The following is a 22288-nucleotide window of genomic DNA, read 5'->3' on the forward strand; positions in this document are numbered from 1 at the left end:
CCCCCTGCCCTGGGCTCCTCCCCACGGTCCTGTCACCATCCCGAGTCACAGATGAGGGAATGGGGTCCTGAGAACTCAATGCCGGGGTCCCGGTGCCCTGAGCCAACGTGTGGGAAGGGGAGAGGGGAGTGGATCTGGAGGTGCAGGAGCTGAGGGTTATGGGGCTCACTGGCCCCTTCCCGTGCGGCCTGCACAGAGTTTCATAAGCTGCACCCACTGCTCCTGAGGGAAAGGGCGTCTGGTGACTCTGGGATTTTTTAAAGATTTTTATTGATTTCATAAAGGAAGGGAGAGGGAGTGATAGAAACATTAATGATGAGTATCATTGATCGGCTGTCTCCTAAATGCCCCCCCTACTGGGGATCAAGCCCACAACCGGGGCATGTGCCCTTGCCTGGCATCGGGACCCCTCAGTCCGCAGGCTGACACTACCCACCGAGGCAAACCGGCCTGGGTTCTACAATTTTATAAAATATTGGAGTCTCCTTGCTGGCACTCCGTAATGGCGTCAGGGTCTCTAGGGGCAGGAAGACCGTGCCTCTGACTGACGTCACTCACTGAGCAGCCCATGGCCCCTGTGGGCTGTGCCTGAGGGACCCTTGCTGTTCACTCATAGAAGCTTCCAGAGCTCTGAGGGCCGCCTCGCACATTAAAAGTGAAGTGGAGCTCAGAGCACCAGCCTGAGGCTCCTTTAGGGAGAAGGGGGCAGAGCGCTCCCCCTGCAGGAGGAGGGGCAGGCCCAGTCCCAGGCCCAGGCCTGGCGCTCAGGTCTCAGCCCAGGGAGGAGTCTGGAGCAGGGCCGCTCAGTGTTGGGGCTCCCCTTCTCCCTGGGGTTCCCTTCTCCATCTCACATCCCTACTGAGTCCTCAGTCCCGGATACGCATGACGCAGCCTCACTGCTCACTCCCATTGGGTGTCTGCTCCCAGGTTAGAACATCTCCAGGAGCACCCTGGACTCAGATGGTCCCCGGACACCCAGGATGCAGGTCCTGAGGCCCCCCACTCTCCTCCTGCTGCTCTCGGGGGCGCTGGTCCTGACCCCCAGCTGTGCTGGTGAGTGCGGGGTCGGAGGGGGCGGCTGTGCGGGGAGGAGGGAGAGGACCCGGCGGGGGGCGGGGGGGGGGGCCGGGAAGGCGCGTGTCAGCCCCGGCCCTGCCCTCCGTCCGCCCCCCAGGCCCCCACTCCCTGAGGTATTTCTACACCATCGTGTCCCGGCCCGGCCGCGGGGAGCCCCGCTTCCTCTCCGTCGGCTACGTGGACGACACGCAGTTCCTGAGGTTCGACAGCGACGCCGCGAGTCCGAAGGCGGAGCCGCGGGCGGCGTGGATACAACAGCCGTGGGTGGAGCGGGAGGACCCGGGGTATTGGGAGGAGGAGACGCAGATCTACAAGGAGAACGCACAGACTTACCGAGTGTTTCTGCAGACCCTGCGCGGCTACTACAACCAGAGCGAGGACGGTGAGCCGCGCGCCGGACCCGTCACGACCCCCCTCCCCACGGACGGGCCGGGGTCGCCCCCAGGGTGGGTCCGGGTCCGAGCGCCACCCCGAGGCGGCGGGACCCGCCCGGCCCCCACCCGGGAGGAGCCCGCGGGGACTTTGATCGGATTTCACTTTCAGTTTAGATTCAGGCCCCACCGGGCGGGGGGGGCGGGCGGGGCGGGGCTGACCTCGGGGCCGGACTGACCTCGGGGCGGGGTCAGGGTCTCACACCCTCCAGAGGATGTCTGGCTGCGACGTGGGACCCGACGGGCGCCTCCTCCGCGGGTACAGTCAGTTCGCCTACGACGGCACCGACTACCTCGCCCTGAACGAGGACCTGACCTCCTGGACCGCGGCCGACACGGCGGCTCAGATCACAAAGCGCAAGTGGGAGGCGGAGGGTGCAGCAGAGTGTTGGAGGAACTACCTGGAGGGCCTGTGTGTACAGTCACTGCGCATGTACCTGGAAAAAGGGAAGGAGACCCTGCAGCGCGCAGGTACCAGGGGCCCTGGGGCCGCCCCCTCTCCCCGGGGCTGGGGGTCCTACAAGGAGACAGGACAGGGGGTCAGTGTCAGACACCCCTCCTTGGGTCGGGGATGGAGCCCCGTTGGATGTCCAGGTCAGGTACCAGAGGGACTCCCCCTCCTCTCAGGGACAGTTAGGGGTGCAGGCTCTCCTGGGTACAGGGAGACCCCGCTGAAATAACCCATCAGCGGTTCCCATGGGCCCTGCAGGGGCTCTGGGACCCACGGGGACCTTCTCTCTCAGGCCTTGTGCGCTGCCCACACCCCTGTGTCTGAGGCCTGACCCCAGCTTTTCTGAGTCACGTGGCCTCCACCCAGGTCAGGACCACAAATCCCTTTCTCCCCTCAGAGACCTGCCTCCTGCCCTGAGCTGTGTCTCTCTGAATCTAGAACATTCTAAAGACTAGGAGGTCCTTCCAGGTGCCTCTGTCCAGGCTGGTGTGGGGACTGTGTGCTCCCTCCCCCACCCAGGTGTCTGTCCACTCTCAGGATGGTCACATGGGCGCTGCTGGAGTGTCCCATGGCGGATGCAAAGGTCCTGCATTTTCTCCCCCCTTCAGACCCCCCAAAGGCACACGTGACCCACCACCCAGTGTCTGCCCATGAGGTCACCCTGAGGTGCTGGGTGCTGGGATTCTATCCTGCGGACATCAGCCTGAGCTGGCAGCGTGACGGGGAGGACCAGACGCAGGACATGGAGCTGGTGGAGACCAGGCCTGCGGGGGATGGCACCTTCCAGAAGTGGGCGGCAGTGGGGGTGCCCCCCGGAGAGGAGCAGAGATACACGTGCCATGTGCAGCACGAGGGGCTGCCCGAGCCCCTGACCCTGAGATGGGGTGAGGAGGGCCGTGGGCACAGAGCCTATTCTCAGGGTAGCAGGGGCCTTGGGGGACCGCAGTGGGGTCGGGGCTGAGGCCTGGGGTCAGGGCCCTCACCCTCCCTTCCCTTCTCCCCCCAGAGCCGCCTTCTCACACCTTCATCATCATCATGGGCATCGCTGGGGGCCTGGTTCTGCTGGGAGCTGTGGCTGGAGCTGTGATGTGGGGGAGGAGGCGCTCAGGTGGGGGAGGGGTGGGGTCCGAGTGTGTACTCTAGGCAGTGACAGCGCCCAGGGCTCTGATGTGTCTCTCTCGGCTTCTAAAGGTGAGACCTGTCATGGGGAGGGGTGGGCAGAGGGAGGCCTGGGTGGTGGGGAGTCTGTGGGACACTGTGAGCATGAAGTGCGTTTGAGAATGTCACCAGTTACAGCCAATGACCTGAATCTGCTCATGATGATTGTCCTCCACAGCGTGAGGCGGCTGCCCTGTGGGGACTGCGTGATGGAAGATGTGTTCACGCTCCCACTTCCTGACTCAAGAACCTCTGATGGGGGGGCTGGCCCAGCCCTGCTCCCCACACTTTCTGGTCCAGCAGAGGCGGCCTGGGCCCTCACTATCGCCGTCTTACCTTCCTGGTGCTCTGAGCTGCAAGCTGTTCCTTCCTCATTGAAATGAGGTTCTGGGGGTGACTTTGTTCATTTCTTGCCATGAAGGGTGGGTGGGTAAATTAAATGAGAAGATGCTACATTTTGAGGGAAATAAATATAAACACCAAGAACTTTCCAGAGCTCATGTGTTTGCTGTGCTGAGCTGTCCCAGGTGTGCACAGGGGAGGTGGTGAGGACCGAGTGTGGTCGGGGCCTGTGCCCAGGGCGTGCTCAGTGCATCGTGGGCTTGGACGTGGTCACTCCCTGGCTGGGTCACCTCTCTGCTCCTCTGACCTTGTCCCTCAGTGTACCCTGTCCCACCAGGACCTGTGGTCACAGGAACTCCGACAGCACTGAGGCTCTGACACTTGTCCTAATGCAGCGCATCTTCAGGACCCTGGACAGCGAGGGCTTCCTGGGGCGGGTCAGCCTGGGCTCAGGCCTGGATGGGGCCCCAGATCCCATTTTCTGGGTGTTTGTTGTTTCTTTGATTTTGTAGATATTATGCCTGTTAGTGCTTTCATGTGGAAGTTTTGGTCTCTTTATCTGGGTGTCCCTGTCTAACAGCAACAGGGTACATGTTCCCCGTCAGTGTCCCGCAGACCTAGGGTCCCCGCACACAAGACTCTGTGGTGTGGAGAGATGGCTTCTCAGGCTCCTCCTGCTCTGCCTCCTTCTAGGGCCTGAACGTTCCCACCCTCTGATCAGCTTGGTCTTTCTGGGGACCAGCCCCCACCCTGAAGCCTCCAGGCCCCTCAGCCAAGAGCCATCTCATCAGCATCCCAAAGACACTTGTCACTCAGGAGGTGCCCAGGGTGTTAGGAGCTCAGTGCCAGGGGCAAAATAAAGACATTTCACTCATCCCACAGGTCTCTGCCCACAGATCCATTAATAGCAAACATGTCCCTGTAGTTAAGGATGCTGGCACCTTACTAGAGTCCCACTCACTCATGAACAAGAGTCCAGTCCATCCTCCTATTGAGGATGGTTACATGGTCCACACATTCATGAAAATTGCCCAACAGTTTTAGTCAGAGGGGAAACTCAAGTTCAGCCACCATGTGATATTGGTGCCCACCTCCCAGGAGAGCAAAAATGAAAGAATCAGACAAAGTCAATTGTTAGCAGCAATTTGGACTCATTGTTTCTCTATTATATTCCTGGTGGGGGAGGAAGTTGTTTCAAATACTGTGAAAATGCTCTGGCAACACTCACTACCTCCAGCATTTGGCAGCACTCACCACACCCAATGCCCCAGCAATTCCCCTCCTGGTTATATCCCCAAAGACACTCATACATATGTGTGCCAGAACATATGGAGAACTTACTCATAGCGGCACAGTTTGCAAAATCTGGGTATAAGACAAATGCATGTGAGCAGTAGCGGAGGAGTGTGGTGTGTTCATAGGACAGAACCCTGTAGCCCTGAGAGTGGATATGCTATAACCACAAGAGCCAGTGGGACAGGGATGGACATGATGTGGAGAGAGAGCAGGTGCAGGGAGGAGGCCCCTGTGACATCCCTTCCCTCAAAAGTTGACGGGACTCAGGTGTGGGGTAGAAATCTAGGTAGGGGTGAGTCGGGATGGGGCCATTGTGTGACCAAGTAAAACTGAAGAGGGTCAGCTGAGGACTGGAATGTTCTGAGTGTTGTTGATCCCACCTTCACCCTGAGAAAATCCACTGTATACATAGTATTTGTCCACGTCTCTCTGGGTGTATGATCCTTCATCTTTTCATCTATTATTAAAATTTTATCTTTGTAATTTCACCCCATTTCCTATTTGTTCTGGTTCTTTCCCAATTTTAGATTCTGAGGGTATCTCTCTGTCTGTCCTAATTATTACTTTCCCTAAATCCTGTCTGTATGTCAAGAATAATTCTTTCCAGGGTAAAACCTCAAAAGAAGAAGCAGAAGCAGAAGTGGAGGAAGAGGAGGAAGAAGGAGAAGAAAGGGGAAGAGAATGCGGAGGAGGGGGAGAGCTAGTGGTTATACAGTGAGTCACCAAAGAGCAGGACTCTGAGTGGCTAAGGAAGCACATCATGGTCTCCTGTGGGGTCGTGTGGACATTAGGGACTCCCAGGACTCTGAGCAGGGTTAGCACAGCTCACAGGGGACAGCCTCCAGGCTTAACATCCCTGGGGCCCCCGTAGGAAGAACCGTGGCGTTTCCATCAGGGAGAGACCAGCTTCCTGACCCAGTGGAGATGCTCAGCCTGCACCATCCTGGTGTCAGCCTGACGTTGGGAGCAGGGGAGCCCTGAGGACGGTGCCCACATGGGAATGGGGTGTGATTGTACCATGAATGGAGGGGGAGGGATGTGATGCAGCCGTGGGTTTCAGCTCACCCCAGAGAACAGCTGTGACTCAGAACTCAGACCCGTCCACAGGGAACACAGCCACCTTTTCCTGCCCGTTGTTCAGCTGCTCCTCAGGACCATCTGGTTAATTGCCAAATTACCAATAATCCCACAGCGGCTGGTGGAGATTTGATTGGGGGGAAAGTTGCTCCCTTCAGAGACGTCCCTGACTCTCCATGCACAGAGTCAACCTTCCTTTCTGTGTCAGGTTTTAGCTGTAAGGAACCTGGTCCCGGCATCCATCCATCCATCCATCCATCTATTCATTCATACATTCATACATACATACATACATACATACATACATACATACATTCATCCATCCATCCATCCTTCCATCCATTCATTCATCCATTCATTTGTCCATCCATCCATTCACTCATCCACCCATCCATCCATCTATTCATCCAGCCATCCATTCATTCATCCATCCATCCATTCATTCATCCATCCATCCATTCATTCATCCATCCATCCATCCCTTCATCCATCCATCCATCCATCCATTCATTCATCCATCCATTCACTTATCCATCCTTCATCCATCCATCCATCCATTCACCCAGCCATCCATTCATTCATCCATCCATCCATTCATTCATCCATCCATTCATTCATTCATCCATCCATTCATTTATCCATCCATTCATTCATACATCCATCCATTCATTCATCCATCCATCCATTCATGCATCCATTCATTCATCCATCCATTCATTCGTACATCCATTTATTCGTCCATCCATTCATTCATCCATCCATTCATTCGTACATCCATTTATTCGTCCATCCATTCATTCGCCCATCCATTCCTTCATCCATCCATTTATTCGTCCATCCATTTATTCATCCATCCATTCATTCATTCACCCATTCATTCATTCATCCAACTATCCATCCATTCATCCATCCATCCATTTATTTGTCCATCCATTCATTCGTCCATCCATTCATTCATCCATCCATTCATTCGTACATCCATTTATTCGTCCATCCATTCATTCATCCATCCATTCATTCGTACATCCATTTATTCGTCCATCCATTCATTCATCCATCCATTCATTAGTACATCCATTTATTCGTTGAGCCATTCATTCATCCATCCATTCATTCGTACATCCATTTATTTGTCCATCCATTCATTCGTCCATCCATTCATTCATCCATCCATTTATTCGTCCATCCATTCATTCGTCCATCCATTCATTCATCCATCCATTTATTCGTCCATCCATTCATTCGTCCATCCATTCATTCATTCACCCATCCATTCATTCACCCATCCATCCATTCATCCATCCATTCATTCGTCCATCCATTTATTCACCCATCCATTCTCTTGTCCATCCATCCATTCATTCGTCCATCCATTCATTCGTCCATCCATCCATTCATTCGTCCATCCATCCATTCATTCACCCATCCATCCACCCATCCATCCATCCATCCATCCATCCATCCATCCACTCATCACTAATATGTAGTGAGGCCTCTGCTCCAGGCTTCCTGTCCGCCTGCTGCTTGTGTAATGAAGACAGAACACCCGCTTTCCAGCCTGGCCCTGTGGCTCAGGGTGAGGGTGGCCCAGGCCCCAGGAGGCCCCAGGTTCCATTCCCTATTAGGGCACCTGCCCTGGTGTCTGACTGGATCCTCAAAGGGGACCTGCAGGGGGCAACAGATCCATGTGTCTATCTGCCTCTCCCTCTCCCTTCCTCTCGCTCTAAACGTCTTTAAAGCAACTAAACAAATGAAAACCCCGCTCTCCTGGTGCGCACAAAGGGACAGGAAGGACCCAGGTGCCTGGGTTGCAGACTCCTCCCCGCGTGCAAGGCAGCCAATGGGCGTGTCTCTCTACATGGGTGCTCCCTCCCTCTCTCCCTCTCCTCCTCCCTCCCTTGTGCTCTCTCTAAAAGAGAGAAAATCACTGGAAAAATATCCCTCAGTAAGAATTAACCTCTCCTATCTCTCCCGCTCTCTCTCCCCTCCCCCACCTCTTCATACATAAAAGTTTATATGTGTGTGTGTGTGTGTCATCTCATGTGAGTCTCACTTACTTGCATGTTGGATGTGCTCACACTTTAGCGCCAATAAAGACAGGAGAGAGCAGGGCGGGCTGCGGCCACACCGCTCGCTCCTCGCCGTCCATCTTCCCGCGGGGGCACCACCCACCCCGAGGACCGGCCACTGCAGACGCCGGGGCCAGGGCGGGGCTGCCGCGTGAGCGACAGCGGCCCGGGGCCCGGAAGGGGCTACGGAAGCGGGGTCCCCTGCCTTGGCCTAAGCCCCGCCCCAACTCGACCCCGACCCCGACCCCCACACTGAGTCAGGCTCAACACTGCCAGGCCCGCCCCGGCGTCGGTGGGCTCGGCGGAAAGGCAGGAGACGCAGCGCTGGCGTTGGGGCGCTCACCAGGGTGCGGGGGGCACCACCCAACCTCAGCCGCCGGCGGGCGGGCGCAGTCCCAGCTCCACCCGTGGCGTCAGGGCCGCGTCTCCAGAAGGGCTCCCGCCACGGCCCCGCGGCCGCCACCCCGCTGCTCGCTGGGCGCCGGGACTGGGGCTGCGGGTCTTGGGGCACCGGAGCCTCTGCGGAGCCTCGCCCTGTTCCTGACTCCCTTCCCGCCTGCCCGCCCTGCGGCCACGGCTCCCCGAGCCCTGACCTCCACGCGGGGACCCAGGGCCCCCCGACAGGCCGTGGCCCAGGAGCCGAGGAGGGACTGCGGGCTGCGTCACGGCCGCGGAGGCGGGACTGGCGGGTCCAGGAGGGACAGTCGGGCGCCGGGGACCCGCCAAGGAGGCTGCGCGTCTCCCAGCATCTCTGTGGGTTAGTCCTGGGCTGGTCCCCGCCCGCAGCCCCCTCCGGGAAGGCCTCCTGGTCGCCCTGCGCCCCGCGGGGCAACCTCGCGTCCCAGGCGCCGAGTCCCCAGAGGCGGGGGGTCCGGGAAGCTGCGTGCGCGGGGCCGTCTCCACGAACGCGCAGGGGATGGGCCTGCGCGGTGCGATCGCGAGTCCCAGAGACGCGGTCAGGGGACTGAGAGCGGGACCCCTCCATGTAGGGGGGGGGGTGTGTCTCCCACAAACACAGTCACCTCCTCAGCAAGTCGCCCCGAGCCCGGGCGCTGCCCTCGCTCCCAGCCTCCCTGCTGGAGGCCTGTCGGAGGAGAGACGGCTGCAGACACCCCTGCCCCCCCCTCCCCGCTCCGCCCAGTCCCCTGGGAACCCGCCCCTGGCCCCTCAGCAAGGCCGTCCGCTCTGGCTCCCGGGGGGGAGCACCCCTCTTTCTGAGAGAGGGGGGGCTGCATCAGGCTGAGCACAGTGTTCAGTGAGCAAAGGAGCCGCACGTACCAACCGTCCTGATGACAGAGGGGAGGCCAGGGCCTCCCTCCCAGCCCGGAGCGCGTGGGTCCTGCGAAATGGGGGCGTGTGGAGTGAGCCCCCTGGTGCGCACCCTCAGGAGGAAGGCATTTCCATTGTGGGGACAGACAGGCACCTAAGAGAGAAACAAACAAACCCCCACTTTACAGCCTTGGGGCTGGGCCCGGGGGCGTGGCCTTTGGGGTCCACGTGCATGTGCTGCCCCCTGGGGGCGCCCAGAGGTGCGGGCGCAGGAGCCGCGTCCCGCCCGCGAGGGCGTCCGCACAGGAGACTCGCAAGGGGACCGCGATTCAGGGGCCGCTTTACAGGCCCAGGAGCTCGGGGTGCGCCCCCCTCAGCTGACGGGCTCCGCACACTCCGGCTGCCCAGCAGGCGAGGAGCCGCAGGAGGCAGAGGGGGAGGGCTCAGAGGCCCCACGTCCCCGGGGTGTCATGGCCACGGGGCCCAGCGCCCCCTCCTCACCCGCGCAGCCTCCCTGGGGGAGAAGGAAACCAGGTGTGGGGACCGGAACCCCAAAGGGCAGAGGAGCCCCCTGCGCTGCCCGCAGGCCAGAGCGGAGGCCCCGCAGCAGCATGCACCCCGTGGGCCCCGCCCCTCACTCCTGGGAGGGCCCCCCGCGGGTCGGGGCCCAGGAGGGAGCCGCCCCAGCACCAGGCCGGGCTCCTGAGCGGCGGGTCCCGCTCCGGGGCCTGAAGGGGCGACATCGCCACCCCCTCAGCTGCGCTCAGCTCAGCGGGTCTGAGGGCCGCCCCCTCCTGGGACCGTGCTCAGGGGGAGCCTTTTGGGGGGACGCCGGGCTGAGCCGCTGGCGCCACGGAGGGGAACCCGGGCCGCGGGCCATCCACAGACGGAGCCTGACCGTGGGGCTCGGCGGACGGGCCGCTCTCCCGGGGGAGGCGGCGGGGAAGCCGGACGAGCGGCGGGAGACCCGCACAGGCCCAGCCAGGAGCGCGCAGCCCCGAGGGGAGGGGAGGGGGTGCTGGGGGCGGACGCACCCAGACAGGAGCGAGCTGAGCCCAGGAGCCAGGTGCCCGCCCTGGGCCGCCCCGGCAGCTGCAGAGGAGGCTCCGGGGCGCCGTCCCCCCGCCGGGCCTCCCCTGGAGCTCAAGGCCAACGCCCCCCTGCAGCTGAGCGGCTAGCGACCGCGGGCGGCTGCGGCCAAGCGGGCCCGGCCACAGGGAGTCCCGGCCCCTGAGGCCCCTGCGGACCCGCGAGCGGCTGCGGCGCTGGAGCGCGTGGGGCCTCGGGGCTGCGTGGGGGGCTGAGGGCCGCCGCCCGGCAGGGGGGGCCCCGGCAGAGGAACCCCGAGAACAGGCTGCTTCTGTGGCCCCGGTGCCGGACGGTGACTCGGGGACCCCTCGGCGCCCCGCTGCAGCTCAGGACCCAGGGGCCCGCCTGGGGCGCCGACCAGTTCCCTCCGCGGGGAGGCCCGCAGCCTGGACCTGCCCGGCCGCGTCCTGTCCGCGTTTGGGGGGCGGATCCCGGGACTCGGCCTCGCAGCCAGTGCAGGGGCTCATCCCGGGGGGTGCAGGGACGGGGTCACGGAGCAGAAGGCCCAGAGTAAAGCGGGGGCACAGCCCCCACCCGGGGTCTCAGCGGCAGCAGCGGAGATGCAGGCAGAGCCGCGCAGCGCCCCCTGCGGGCCGGGCCTGGGCAGCAGGAGGCAGCCGCCGCCCCAGGGCGCACAGGGACCCGCTGGCTTGTTGCTGACCTCAAACTGGGGCCGCCGGCGGGTCCCCCCAGGCCCTGGCCCCAGGGCGTCCCTATTCGCAGGGGTACCGGTGGGGGACTCGGGTCCATAGCCCTGTAACGGGTGCCACCCGCACGGGCGTCCTCTGAGCCCCGGGCGCTTCCGGGCCTGAGGCGGAGGCTGTCCCTCCGGGGAGCGGGCTGCTGTGTTCCCGGGGCAGAGGCGCTGCGGCAGGTGCGGTGACCGGGGCTCGGCCTCTGGGGACATAACCGGGACCGTGTCATTAGGAAACATCACCGGTTCCCACGGGAGAGCCGAGCCCGGAAGGCCTGGGAGGTGGGCCCCGCTGGGCCAGCAGCTGCTCCCCCCCCCCCCTTGTTGGGAGAGTAGAGATGGTCCCTCCTTGTGCATCTTAGGGGGCCACATGGACACAGAACGCAGGCCCCACGCAGCTCTGCAGAGCATCCTCTGAGCGGCAGGGAAGCTGGAGAAAGCCAGGCGCGGAGCTCACTGTCTGCCTCTCCGATGGGGAAGGACAGTGTGGGTGGTGACGCCCCATGAGCACCGCTGTCTGTCCGGGACTGGGAACCGCACTTTGGGGGGAAGGGGAGGCCAGTGCTGGGATGGGGGCGGGGCGGGGCGGGAGGCAGCAGGGCCGTCCCAGAAAGAGGCTGGTGCTGGGAGAAAGGCCACAGCATGGCCCTCACCCACCAGCCAGGGCAGCGGAGCTGGCAGAGGTGCGTGGGGAGCAGGGAGGCCATGGCTGGTCCAGATGGACAAGGGCTCCTTTCTCCGCAGGCGGGAACTTTAAGAACAAAACATTGCTTCCGGGTCAGGCTGCGCTGGCATTTCTGGGGGAATGGTCGCTGAGGGCCAGGCCAGGGGGCAGGCGAGTGGTGGCACAGGCTGCTGAGTGGAGGCGACGGGGTCTGTCGCTCTCACAGCAGGAAGGGAAGACGCTTCTCTCCAACGCTGTCCAGGGCGCACGTGTGTGAGAGCGCTGGGTTTCCCTGGTTTCAGGAAAACTCGGCATTTCTCACAGGAAAACGCAGCCCCTCTGCAAGGTGCTCCTTAATTCTGTCCCAACTTGTATGTCAGTCACCTGTGAGTCTCTCCATGCCGCAGTGCCTGCTCCTTTGTGAGGGACCCACACGGCGTCTTCATTACAAGGTTACTTGTACTTGTCTCAGTGCCCTGAGTGCAATAAAAACTGCTTAAAAATCCCTCCATGTGTGTGTTCTTAGGACACAGGTGATTATATTCTCAGGATAAATGCCCGAGAGAGACATTTCTGTGCATAATGTGAGCACATTTATTACTGCGTCTTCCAATACATTTGCATTGATTTCAGGGAAGGAGAGAGGGAGGGACAGAAACATCAGTGATGAGAGTCAGTCATGAGCCTCCTGCACGCCCCCTGCTGGGGATGGGGAGGGTCACCAGGGCCTGTGCCCTGACCCTACATCATAAGTTCACCTCCTGGTTCATAGGTCCATGCTCAGCCCCCTGAGGCCACCAGCCCCGGGGAGTGTGAGCACATTGAATGGCGGGGACTTTAGGGAAAAGCTTCCTTAGAAACTGTGTGCATCCACCTCCTTCCACCTGCACTACAGCGTGTCTCCCTCCCTCTGCCCCCACTCCCATCCTTTCCTCCATCTTTCCCAAACCGATGGATTTCCATTTCATCCCTGTTTCTCTTGCTCCACGTTCTCATTATTGTCCCCATGTGTCTGTCACACAGACAGGTGTTTGACATCCGCATTTCTTCTTTCCACGTTGTCCCTCACGTGCTTCACGTGCGGATTGGGCTGTGGATGCTTTTAGACATTGGGCTTCGGAGAGAAGGACACGCAGCCCCCACGGGACCTGGTCTGACCCGCGAGGCCTCAGTGCTGTCGGGAGCTGGCCCGGAGCTCACAGCGGGGCCGGTTCCTCTCCCGTTGGACACGAGACACCTCTCAGAGCGTCACCCTCAGACACGCCGTCCCGAGGCCCTGACAAGGGAGACAGAGCCACACCACCCTCCCTGCGTCTACACACAGACACACACAGGCCCGCACAGCTCATAGAGGACCACACAGCCCCCTGCGCGGGCTCATGGCAGCGAGGCTGCTTCTCTCCAGCTGCGCCCCATCCTCGCTGCAGGCGGCCTTGTCCCTGGACAGTCACTGAGCTGCCCACCCACAGCCCTGCCCCCTGACACCACCCATCCGATGAGCCTGCTTCCCCAGACCCTCCCGAGGTCACCATCCAGAGCCCACCTCCTAGATGTGCCCCATCTCCCCCTTCCCGCTAGGATGCCCCATGGCCCCCGAGGGACGCGATCTCCCCCAGCAATGATGACTAACCCACCTCGCCTGCCCACAGGGGTCCCCCTGGGCTTTGGCTGAGGAACACTGGTCCACGGGGCCCTTTCTCTGTCAACATCTTTGTGCGTCTCTGAGTTTGATTCTGGGCCTGAGTTTGTCTCTCTCGAGTGTGAGGCTGACATGGACAAGTTTTATGTTTTCCTTCCTGGTTTCCATCTTTGGGTGTTGGTTTGAGAAATTCTAATCCACAACTGCAAACGCTTCACATATAATGACCTCTGTGGGAGAGCATTCCAGGGCGAAGGGAAAAGGGGCTGTTAGAGTGTTGGGGGGAGTTCAGGGGAGGAGCAGCAGGTAAGGGGTTCTAGGGTGGAATCTGCAGCGACCTCCTCTGCGTTCTGTTCTCTAAGTACCTGCGGGGCCTCCAGGGAGCTGCGCCTGCTGGTTCAATAGACACTTTCTCTTGCGGGAAAGCCTGCTGTGCCTGCTCCTGTCACCAGGTCACCAAACACAGCACCGAGGTCCGGGGGATGCACACAGGAAGGCTGCAGGGAGGGGCGTTGTGAGCCCTACACCCTGAGGGCGCTAACTCACATCTGAGGTCACGCCTGTGCGCTCGGTGTCACATGCGTGTTCATTACACGCTCCTGGGCAGCTGGGGTTGAGGATCACTGAGACCCACACACACAACTGGCGTCAGTGACACATGCAGCCCCGTGGCTTCCACGTGCAGACACGGTCACCTCCATCCGTCTGTGAGCCCACGGGGCCTGCGGGGCAGAGACTGGACACTGAGAGCATTCTGCCGGGCGCCGTCTCATGGGGCGGCTACACGACCCCCGGCGGCTGGATGACAGGTCCATGAATTGAAGTCCCTGCTCCGCACAGGAGCCACGAGTCCGGGGCGCAGTGGCCACGGCAGCTGGTGGCCGCCACATGGGAGAAAGCGGTGCAGAGCGAGTCCTGGCTCACAGAATGTGCTGCTGGACAGACCACTCTGCTGTGGGCGGGGCCTCAGGGCCAAGCACGCGGTCTATTTGCATAAAAGTGCCTGGCCTAGCGGGAGGGGGGGGGCGGTGGAGGGGGGCTCAGGGTGAGTGCTGTCCTGGGCACTGGAAGGTCTCAGGTGTGACCCCTGGTCAGGGCGTGTGGGGGAGGCAACCATCAGTGCTTCTCTCCCACCCCCGTTCCTCTCTCTCTCCCTCTCCCGTCCTCTCGCTCTAAATCAATAACAACATTTTTAATTAAAAGGAATAAAATAAAGGGCCAAGATGGCTGCTCGTACAGACACGTCAGGTGTCTGTGTGGGATGGGAGCGCTCACTCAGCTGGGGTGTAGACGCCACAGGAGGGGTCTGGGGGACTGGTGTCTTCAGGCACAAACTCTCCCTGTCCCAGAGGGGACACCTCTGTCCCTCCCCCACCTCCCAGGCTGAGGGCTCTCCCTGTCGGATTTCCAGGGTGAGCTCTCTTCTAGAAGGTCCCAGGGGCAATGCTGTGAGCTCAGTTTGGGGCGCAGGATCTGCCTTATGGAGAGGGATTCTGGGAAGAGAAGAGGAGGGAGAGCCAGGGCCAGTTGGGAGACCCCCTCTGGTTTATACAGAACAACCTTTCTCAAAGTGTGGTCCGTGGAACCCTGCAGTCTCTGAGAGCCTTTCCCGGGATGTGGGGTCAACACTGTGGGCAGGAGATGAAGGACATCCTGGCCTTTTCAGTCCGCTGACAGGGGCGCTGAGGCCAAGCTCAGCACGAATGGGCTGACACCCGACCTCCATCGTCGTTCCTGCCACCAGCACTGACCTGCAGAGAGAAGACAGACAGACAGAGAACAGAACCAGTTTCCCTTTAAACGACGCGGTGGAAGGAGGTGAAATTATTCTCTTCACTGAAGCCTCATCCTTCCATCCACATTTTAAAACATCGTGGCCTCCGGTGGAGATGCCCCAAAGGTGAACGCGGTGCCTGCATCCGCCCACAACCACAGAACAATGACCCCCCTCCCCACAGCCGGCACTCAGAGCCGCTGGGATCAGCCCAACAGAACCTACAGCAGCCACAGACTCAGAGCCACAGGGAGCAGACTGCTGGCTGCCGGAGGGCGGGGGACTGGGCAGAGCAGGTGGAGGAGGAGGAACTACAACACGGTCCCTACAGTGTGGTCATGGGGAGGAAAGCACAGCACAGGGAACACAGTCACTCATGTTGTAACAGCTACATGTGAGGTCACATGGTCCTACATGTATGGGGCGATCCCTGTATAAGTTCTATGAATGTCTAACCACAGAGTTGTCCACCTAAACTAATACAATATTGTACATCAACTGTAATTGAAAAATAAAAAATATTTTTAAAAAGAAGATACATGTATCTGGCCTTCATTACACAAATGGATTAATTTCTTAACTGTCTTTAATAAAAATGGAGGATTAAAATAACCTTATATGACGACCTGGGACGTACACAGAAAACCCTCTGCCACATCCCAAGTGTCATGTACCAGGGAGATCATGTGTGTGAGCGGGGCTAGCCTCTTTCTCATGGGATTCATGTTTACTTTTTAAAAAGCTGAGCCCTAGCTGGTTTGTCTCAGTGGATGGAGCATAGGTGTGCGGACTGGATGGTCCCATGTTTGATTTAGCTCAAGGGCACACGCCCTGGATGTGTTCTCAATTCCCAGTAGGGGGCGTGCAGGAGGCAGCAGGTCCATGATTCTCTCTCATTATGGATGTTTCTATCTCAGTCTCCCGTCCTCTCTGAAATCAATAAAAATATATTTTAAAAAATTTGATATCAGAGAGGAACTGAGAGGGAGACAGAGATGGAAACATCCAGGATGGGAGAGAACCATGGGTAGGCTGCCTCCTGCACGCCCCCCGACTGGGGATGGAGCCTGCAACCCAGCAGGTGCCCTCACCGGGAATGGAACCCTGACCTCCTGGTTCAGAGGTCAATGCTCAGCCACTGAGCCATACCGGCCTGGCCCTGTTTACTTAAAAGAATGAATGGCACAGACACTAGGATTGTTGAGATTGGGTGAACTGGCACACACTTTCTCAAACAGGAACGTGAGTCCCGGGCTGGTTTGGCCCGGTGGGTAGAGCATCAGCCTTCGGACTGAAGGGTCCCAACTTTGATTCCAGTTTAGGGCACATGCCGGAGTTGTGGGCTTAATCCCCAATGGGGTGAGCAGGAGGAGGCCAAGCAAAGATTCTCTCTCATCATTCATGTTTCTCTCTCTCTCTTTCCCTCTCTCTCCCTCCGCTCTGAAATCAATAACTATATATATATATATATACATATATATATATATATATGTATTTTTTAAATATATTTTATTGATTTTTTACAGAGAGGAAGGAAGAGGGATAGAGAGTTAGAAACAGCGATGACAGAGAAACATCTATCAGCTGCCTCTTGCACACCTCCTACTGCGGATGTGCCCGCAAAAAAGTTACGTGCCCTTGACTGAAATCGAACCTAGGACCTTTCAGTCCACAGGCCGACACTCTATCCACTGAGCCAAACCGGTTTAGGTAATAAAAAAAATATTTTTAAATAATGAACATGAGCTTCTTACTTCAGGACATGTCACCTGGCAGGGGACCACGGACAGGCCTGTTGTCCTGATGAAATGTGAGCCCCCGAGAGAAAACCAGAAGTTGGAACAGGGGTGTCCCACCACGTCAGCTAGACCCTCCCCAGTGCGGACACACTTTCCTAGGGGCTCTGTGGGAACAGACTCACATGTGAGCTTTGATGACGGTGATTAATGCACCAGCACGGGGAAGGCTCTGGGACTTAGAGACACAGGCATCCCTTTAACTAACCTGCATGAGGACAGAGCCACCCAGCAAGACGGCCCTGGGGACGGTGACATGACAGAACAGGAAATATTCAATATTCCCAGCCAGCGGGGCTCGGGGTTAAACATGGACCTATGAACCAGGAGGTCACAGTTCACCTTTTGTCAGAGCACATGCCTGGGTTGGAGGCTCGATCCCCAGTGTGGGGAATGTAGGAGGCAGCTGATCTATGATTCTTTCCCATCATTGATATTTCTCTCTCTCTCTCCCTCTCTGAAATAAAAGAATATATATTTAAAAAACGAAAACAAGAAGAATGCAGTCAATATGGTTTCAGGTCTCACTGTGCAGAGACCTTTCAGAAACGACCACTTGTGTCGCTGCAGTGACTGTCACAGGTGAGCACCACACTGACCTGAAAAGGTCAGGAAAACGCTGCTCCTGCCCATTTCTGTGAGGCCGTCTGTGTCCCAAGAAGCTGCAGCCACAATAACAGATAAAACGCAGAAGCAAATGTGAACACCCAGCGTCTCCCAGGGAGACGGGGAGGATGTGAAAGGGCAGCAGGTCCCTCCTCTCTCCTCCTTGTTCTCTGGGAAATGGGTGTTTTCCATAAAAACATGCCTCTGTTACCCTCTCACGGGCAGTGAGCATGCGACGTGCATTAATACTTGTTTCCCCTGTGATTCCGGGAGTGGTGACTGTGACAGACGGAACCACATAAACAGGATTATTGGGGGCCTCCCTCCTGTGTGAGGTGCACAGAGATGGTGAACCCCAAACCTTGAAAAGTCCCTGAACAGCACAGCGCCTGGGCCCGGCATCGGGGACAGTGTGACGGGCGCTCCGCGCAGGAGGGGGGTCAGGACCGAGTCCAGGGCCCAGGCCTGCGCGCAGGTCTCTGCAGGGGACAGAGTCTGGGGGGGGGCAGCTCCGTGGTGGGGACTCCCCAGCGCCCTGGTTTCACTTCTCCTCTCCCAACGTGTGTCGGCTCCTTTATCCTGGATACTCGTGACGCGGCCCCACTCCTCACTCCCATTGGCTGAGCCGTTTCCAGAGCAGCCAATCAGCGTCCCCGAAGCTCCGGGTTATAACTCCTCCCCGGAAGCGCCCGGACTCAGAAGGTCTCCCTGACACCTAGTAAGCCAGTCATGAGGCCCCCCACCCTCCTCCTGCTGCTCTCGGGGGCGCTGGTCCTGACCCCGAGCTAGGCCCGTGAGTGCGGGGTCGGAGGGGGCGGCTGTGCGGGGAGGAGCGAGGGGACCCGGTAGGGACCGTAAGGGTCGTGTCAGCCCCGGCCCTGCCCTCCGTCCGCCCCCCAGGCCCCCACTCCCTGAGGTATTTCAGCACCGCCGTGTCCCGGCCCGGCCGCGGGGAGCCCCGGTATCTCGCCGTCGGCTACGTGGACGACACGCAGTTCCTGCGGTTCGACAGCGACGCGGCGAGTCCGAGGATGGAGTCGCCGGCGCCGTGGATGCAGCAGCCGTGGGTGCAGCGGGAGCACCCGGGATTTTGGGACCGTTACACGCAGATGGCCTTGCGCCACGCACAGATTCTCCGAGTGGACCTGCAGACTCTGCGCGGCTACTACAACCAGAGCGAGGACGGTGAGCCGCGCGTCGGGCCCGTCACGACCCCCCTCCCCACGGACGGGCCGGGGCGCCCCGAGGGTCCGGGTCCGAGCGTCACCCCGAGGCGGAGGGACCCGCCCGGCCCCCACCCGGGAGGAGCCCGCGGGGACTACGACCCATTTTCACTTTCAGTTTAGATTCAAGCATCGTGGGACGAAAGGGGCGGGTGACCTCTGGGCGGGTGACCTCAGGGCGGGGCTGACCTCGTGGCGGGGCTGACCTCGGGGCGGGGTCAGGGTCTCACGCAGTCCAGATGATGTTTGGCTGCGATGTGGGACCTGAAGGGCGCCTCCTCCGCGGGTACTGGCAATACGCCTACGATGGCGTCGACTTCCTCGCCCTGAACGAGGACCTGACCTCCTGGACCGCGGCCGACATGGCGGCTCAGCTGTCCAAGAGCAAATTTGAACAGGTCGGTGAGGCAGAGTATGCACGGAACCTCGTGGAGGAGGACTGCATGAAGTGGCTCCTCATTCACCTGGACAAAGGGAAGGAGACCCTGCAGCGCGCAGGTACCAGGGGCCCTGGGGCCGACCCCTCTCCCCGGGGCTGGGGCTCCTACAAGGAGACAGGACAGGGGGTCAGTGTCGGACACCCCTCCTTGGAGTCGTATAGGGGGTGCCCTGGATGTCCAGGTCAGGTACCAGAGGGACTCCCCCTCCTCTCAGGGACAGTTAGGGGTGAGGCTCTCCTGGGGTGCAGGGAGACCCCCTGAAATAACCCATCAGCGGTTCCCATGGGCTCTGCAGGGGCTCTGGGACCCACGGGGACCTTCTCTCTCAGGCCTTGTGCGCTGCCCACACCCTGTGTCAGAGGCCTGACCCCAGCTTTTCTGAGTCACGAGGCCTCCACCCAGGTCAGGACCACAAATCCCTTTCTCCTCTCAGAGAACTGCTTCCTGCCGTGGACTCTGTCTCTATGAGTCTAGAATTTTCTAAAGACTAGGAGGTCCTTCCAGGTGCCTCTGTCCAGGCTGGTGTGAGGCCTGTGTGCTCCCTCCCCCACCAAGGTGTCTATCCAGTCTCAGGATGGTCACATGGGCGCTGCTGGAGTGTCCCATGGCGGATGCAAAGGTCCTGCATTTTCTCCCCTCCCCTCAGACCCCCCAAAGGCACACGTGACCCACCACCCCGTGTCTGCCCATGAGGTCACCCTGAGGTGCTGGGCGCTGGGCTTCTACCCTGCGGACATCAGCCTGAGCTGGCAGCGTGACGGGGAGGACCAGACCCAGGACATGGAGCTGGTGGAGACCAGGCCTGCGGGGGACGGCACCTTCCAGAAGTGGGCGGCCGTGGGGGTGCCCCCCGGAGAGGAGCAGAGATACACGTGCCATGTGCAGCACGAGGGGCTGCCCGAGCCCCTGACCCTGAGATGGGGTGAGGAGGGCCGTGGGCACAGAGCCTCTTCTCAGGGTAGCAGGGGCCCTGGGGGACCTCAGTGGGGTAAGGGCTGAGGCCTGGGGTCAGGGCCCTCACCCTGCCTTCCCTTCTCCTCCCAGAGCCGCCTTCTCACACCTTCATCATCATCATGGGCATCGTTGGGGGCCTGGTTCTGCTGGGAGCTGTGGCTGGCGCTGTGATGTGGTGGAGGCGGCGCTCAGGTGGGCAGGGGTGGGGTCTGAGTGTCTGTCCCACTGGGGGTTCAAGCCCAGGGAGACGTGTGTCCCGCCTCATTCACGGGAAGCACAGACCCCACACGTGTGATGGCCAGTCTGGGGCTCTGTGCTCACTCTGTAGTGGGGTCCGTGGGAAAAGAATTCCCACTTACCACCTGATGATGCTGTTGTGGGGACCCCGTTCCCAGCAGCCCCAGGTCAGAGGGCAGGTCCCTGCTGAGCACAGACTCCAGGAGGGTGGAGGGTCCAGTCCCCACACATACACTTCCCTCAGGTTTCCTGGTCCTGCCCTGGGTCTACGGTTCTGGTAACTTCTCTGGGGCCCAGGACTAGGGCTTCCTTTAGGACCTCATGGCCCTGCCTCCTCCCTGGTCTCTCACGGGATGTTTTCTTCCCGCAGGTGGAAAAGGAGGGAGCTACGCTCAGGCTGCCAGTGAGTATGGAGGGGTGACCCCTGAGACCCTAGGACAGTGCAGACGAGAACCATGGGGGACCCCCCACCCCCATAGTTCCTCCTTACTCTCCTGCCCTGGGCTCTGACCCCATCCTGGTGTGTCCCCCCCAGGCAGTGACAGCGCCCAGGGCTCTGATGTGTCTCTCTCGGCTTCTAAAGGTGAGACCTGCCGCGGGGAGGGGTGGGCAGAGGGGAGGCCTGGGTGGTGGGGAGTCTGTGGGACACTGTGAGCATGAAGTGGGTTTGAGAATGTCACCAGTTACAGCCACTGCCCTGAATCTGCTCATGATGATTGTCCTCCACAGCGTGAGGCGGCTGCCCTGTGGGGACTGAGTGATGGAAGATGTGTTCACGCTCCCACTTCCTGACTCAAGAAATTCTCATTGGGGGGCTGGCCCCGCCCTGCTCCCCACACTTTCCTGTGAGGAGAGATGAGACTGGGCCCTCGCCTCCCTGCCTCTCCTCCCTAGTGCTCTGATCTGCAACTCCCTGCTCCGTATTGAAAGGACACGGTGGTCTGACCTGGTTCTTCAATTCGTGCCGTGACTGGTGACGGTAATTAAAGGAGACCCTCTAATTAAATGTCTTCTGAGAGGAAATGAATGGAAACACCAAGAATTTTGCAGATTCCCGTGTATTCTGAGCTCTTTGCAGCGGGGACAGGAGGGGCTGGGAGGACGGAGCGTGGTCGGGGCCTGTGCCTGGTCAGGGCTCAGTGCATCGTGGGCTTTGACGTGGCTACTCCTCGGCCGGGTCACCTCTCTGCTCCTCTGACCTTGTCCCTCTGGAGACCCTGTCCCTCCAGGACCTGTGGCCACAGGGACTCCCATCCCCAGACCTTGTCACGTGTCCTAATGCAGCGCCTCTCCAGGACCCTGGACAGCGAGACCTTCCTGGGAGGTCAGCCTGGGCTCAGGCCTGGGCCCGCCCTCCGCCCTCCTGTCATGGGTGTTTGTTTCTCTGTTTGGTGGGTGTGAGGCCTGTTCCTGTTCTTGGCTGGGAGTTCTGGTCGCCTTCTCTGGGTGTCCCCGTCTGACAGCACCGGGTACATGTTCCCCGTCCCTGTCCCTGAAGCCCAGGGGTCCCTGCCCACAGGATCCCGCGGTGTAGAGAGATGGGTGTTCAGCCTCCTCCTGCTCTGCCTCCTTCTAGGCCCTGTTTTCCCTCCGTCAGCCCCTCCCTGCTGCTCCCGAGGGGCCCTGGAACTCCTGGGTTCCCGAAATCACAGGTGAGATGATAAACAGGTAGACATCATCAATAACGACCCTTATTCGGGAATCATTTCGTCAGTACCATGTGTCACATAAAACCCACAACGGTCCATGGGAAAGCAGTGCTGCCCTGGGAGACGTTCAAGTCCATTCCTAATCTGAGGAGGGTCATGCAGTCACCTGGGATTATTCAGGACGTACGTTTCCCCTTTGAGCAGGGCAGCTGTTGAATGAAGTCTCCTTTTCTTTAAGGAATACTGAAGATTTTGTGTAAATTTTATCTCAGCGTGGATATGAGCAATACCCGCCTTCCAGTGGCACCTACTGATGTTGAACTTGGGTCACATCACTCCTGCGTGAGAGGAGT

At 59.7% G+C, this 22288-nt stretch overlaps 1 protein-coding gene across 4 annotated transcripts; it reads left to right on the forward strand.

Annotated features, from left to right (window-relative positions):
* Positions 1–977: 977 nt before the first annotated feature.
* LOC308234897 (patr class I histocompatibility antigen, B-2 alpha chain-like) lies at positions 978–21319 on the forward strand (the record flags this gene model as incomplete). Of its 4 annotated transcripts, none has more annotated exons than XM_080643324.1 (8): positions 978–1053; positions 1175–1459; positions 1704–1979; positions 2568–2843; positions 2966–3067; positions 20657–20689; positions 20822–20869; positions 21016–21319. In XM_080643324.1, the coding sequence occupies 8 exons, from the start codon at positions 981–983 to the stop codon at positions 21018–21020; spliced, it is 1098 nt and encodes a 365-aa protein (XP_080499450.1). The 4 variants fall into 4 exon arrangements, with proteins under 4 accessions (XP_080499450.1, XP_080499447.1, XP_080499448.1 ...); XM_080643322.1 differs by lacking the exons at positions 978–1053; positions 1175–1459; positions 1704–1979; positions 2568–2843; positions 2966–3067 and adding exons at positions 18116–18225; positions 18333–18617; positions 18878–19153; positions 19742–20017; positions 20140–20241; XM_080643323.1 differs by lacking the exons at positions 978–1053; positions 1175–1459; positions 1704–1979; positions 2568–2843; positions 2966–3067 and adding exons at positions 18122–18225; positions 18445–18617; positions 18878–19153; positions 19742–20017; positions 20140–20241.
* Positions 21320–22288: the final 969 nt, after the last annotated feature.

Source organism: Plecotus auritus (assembly GCF_963455305.1).
Source record: "Plecotus auritus genome assembly, chromosome: 10".
NCBI classification, from domain to species: domain Eukaryota; kingdom Metazoa; phylum Chordata; class Mammalia; order Chiroptera; family Vespertilionidae; genus Plecotus; species Plecotus auritus.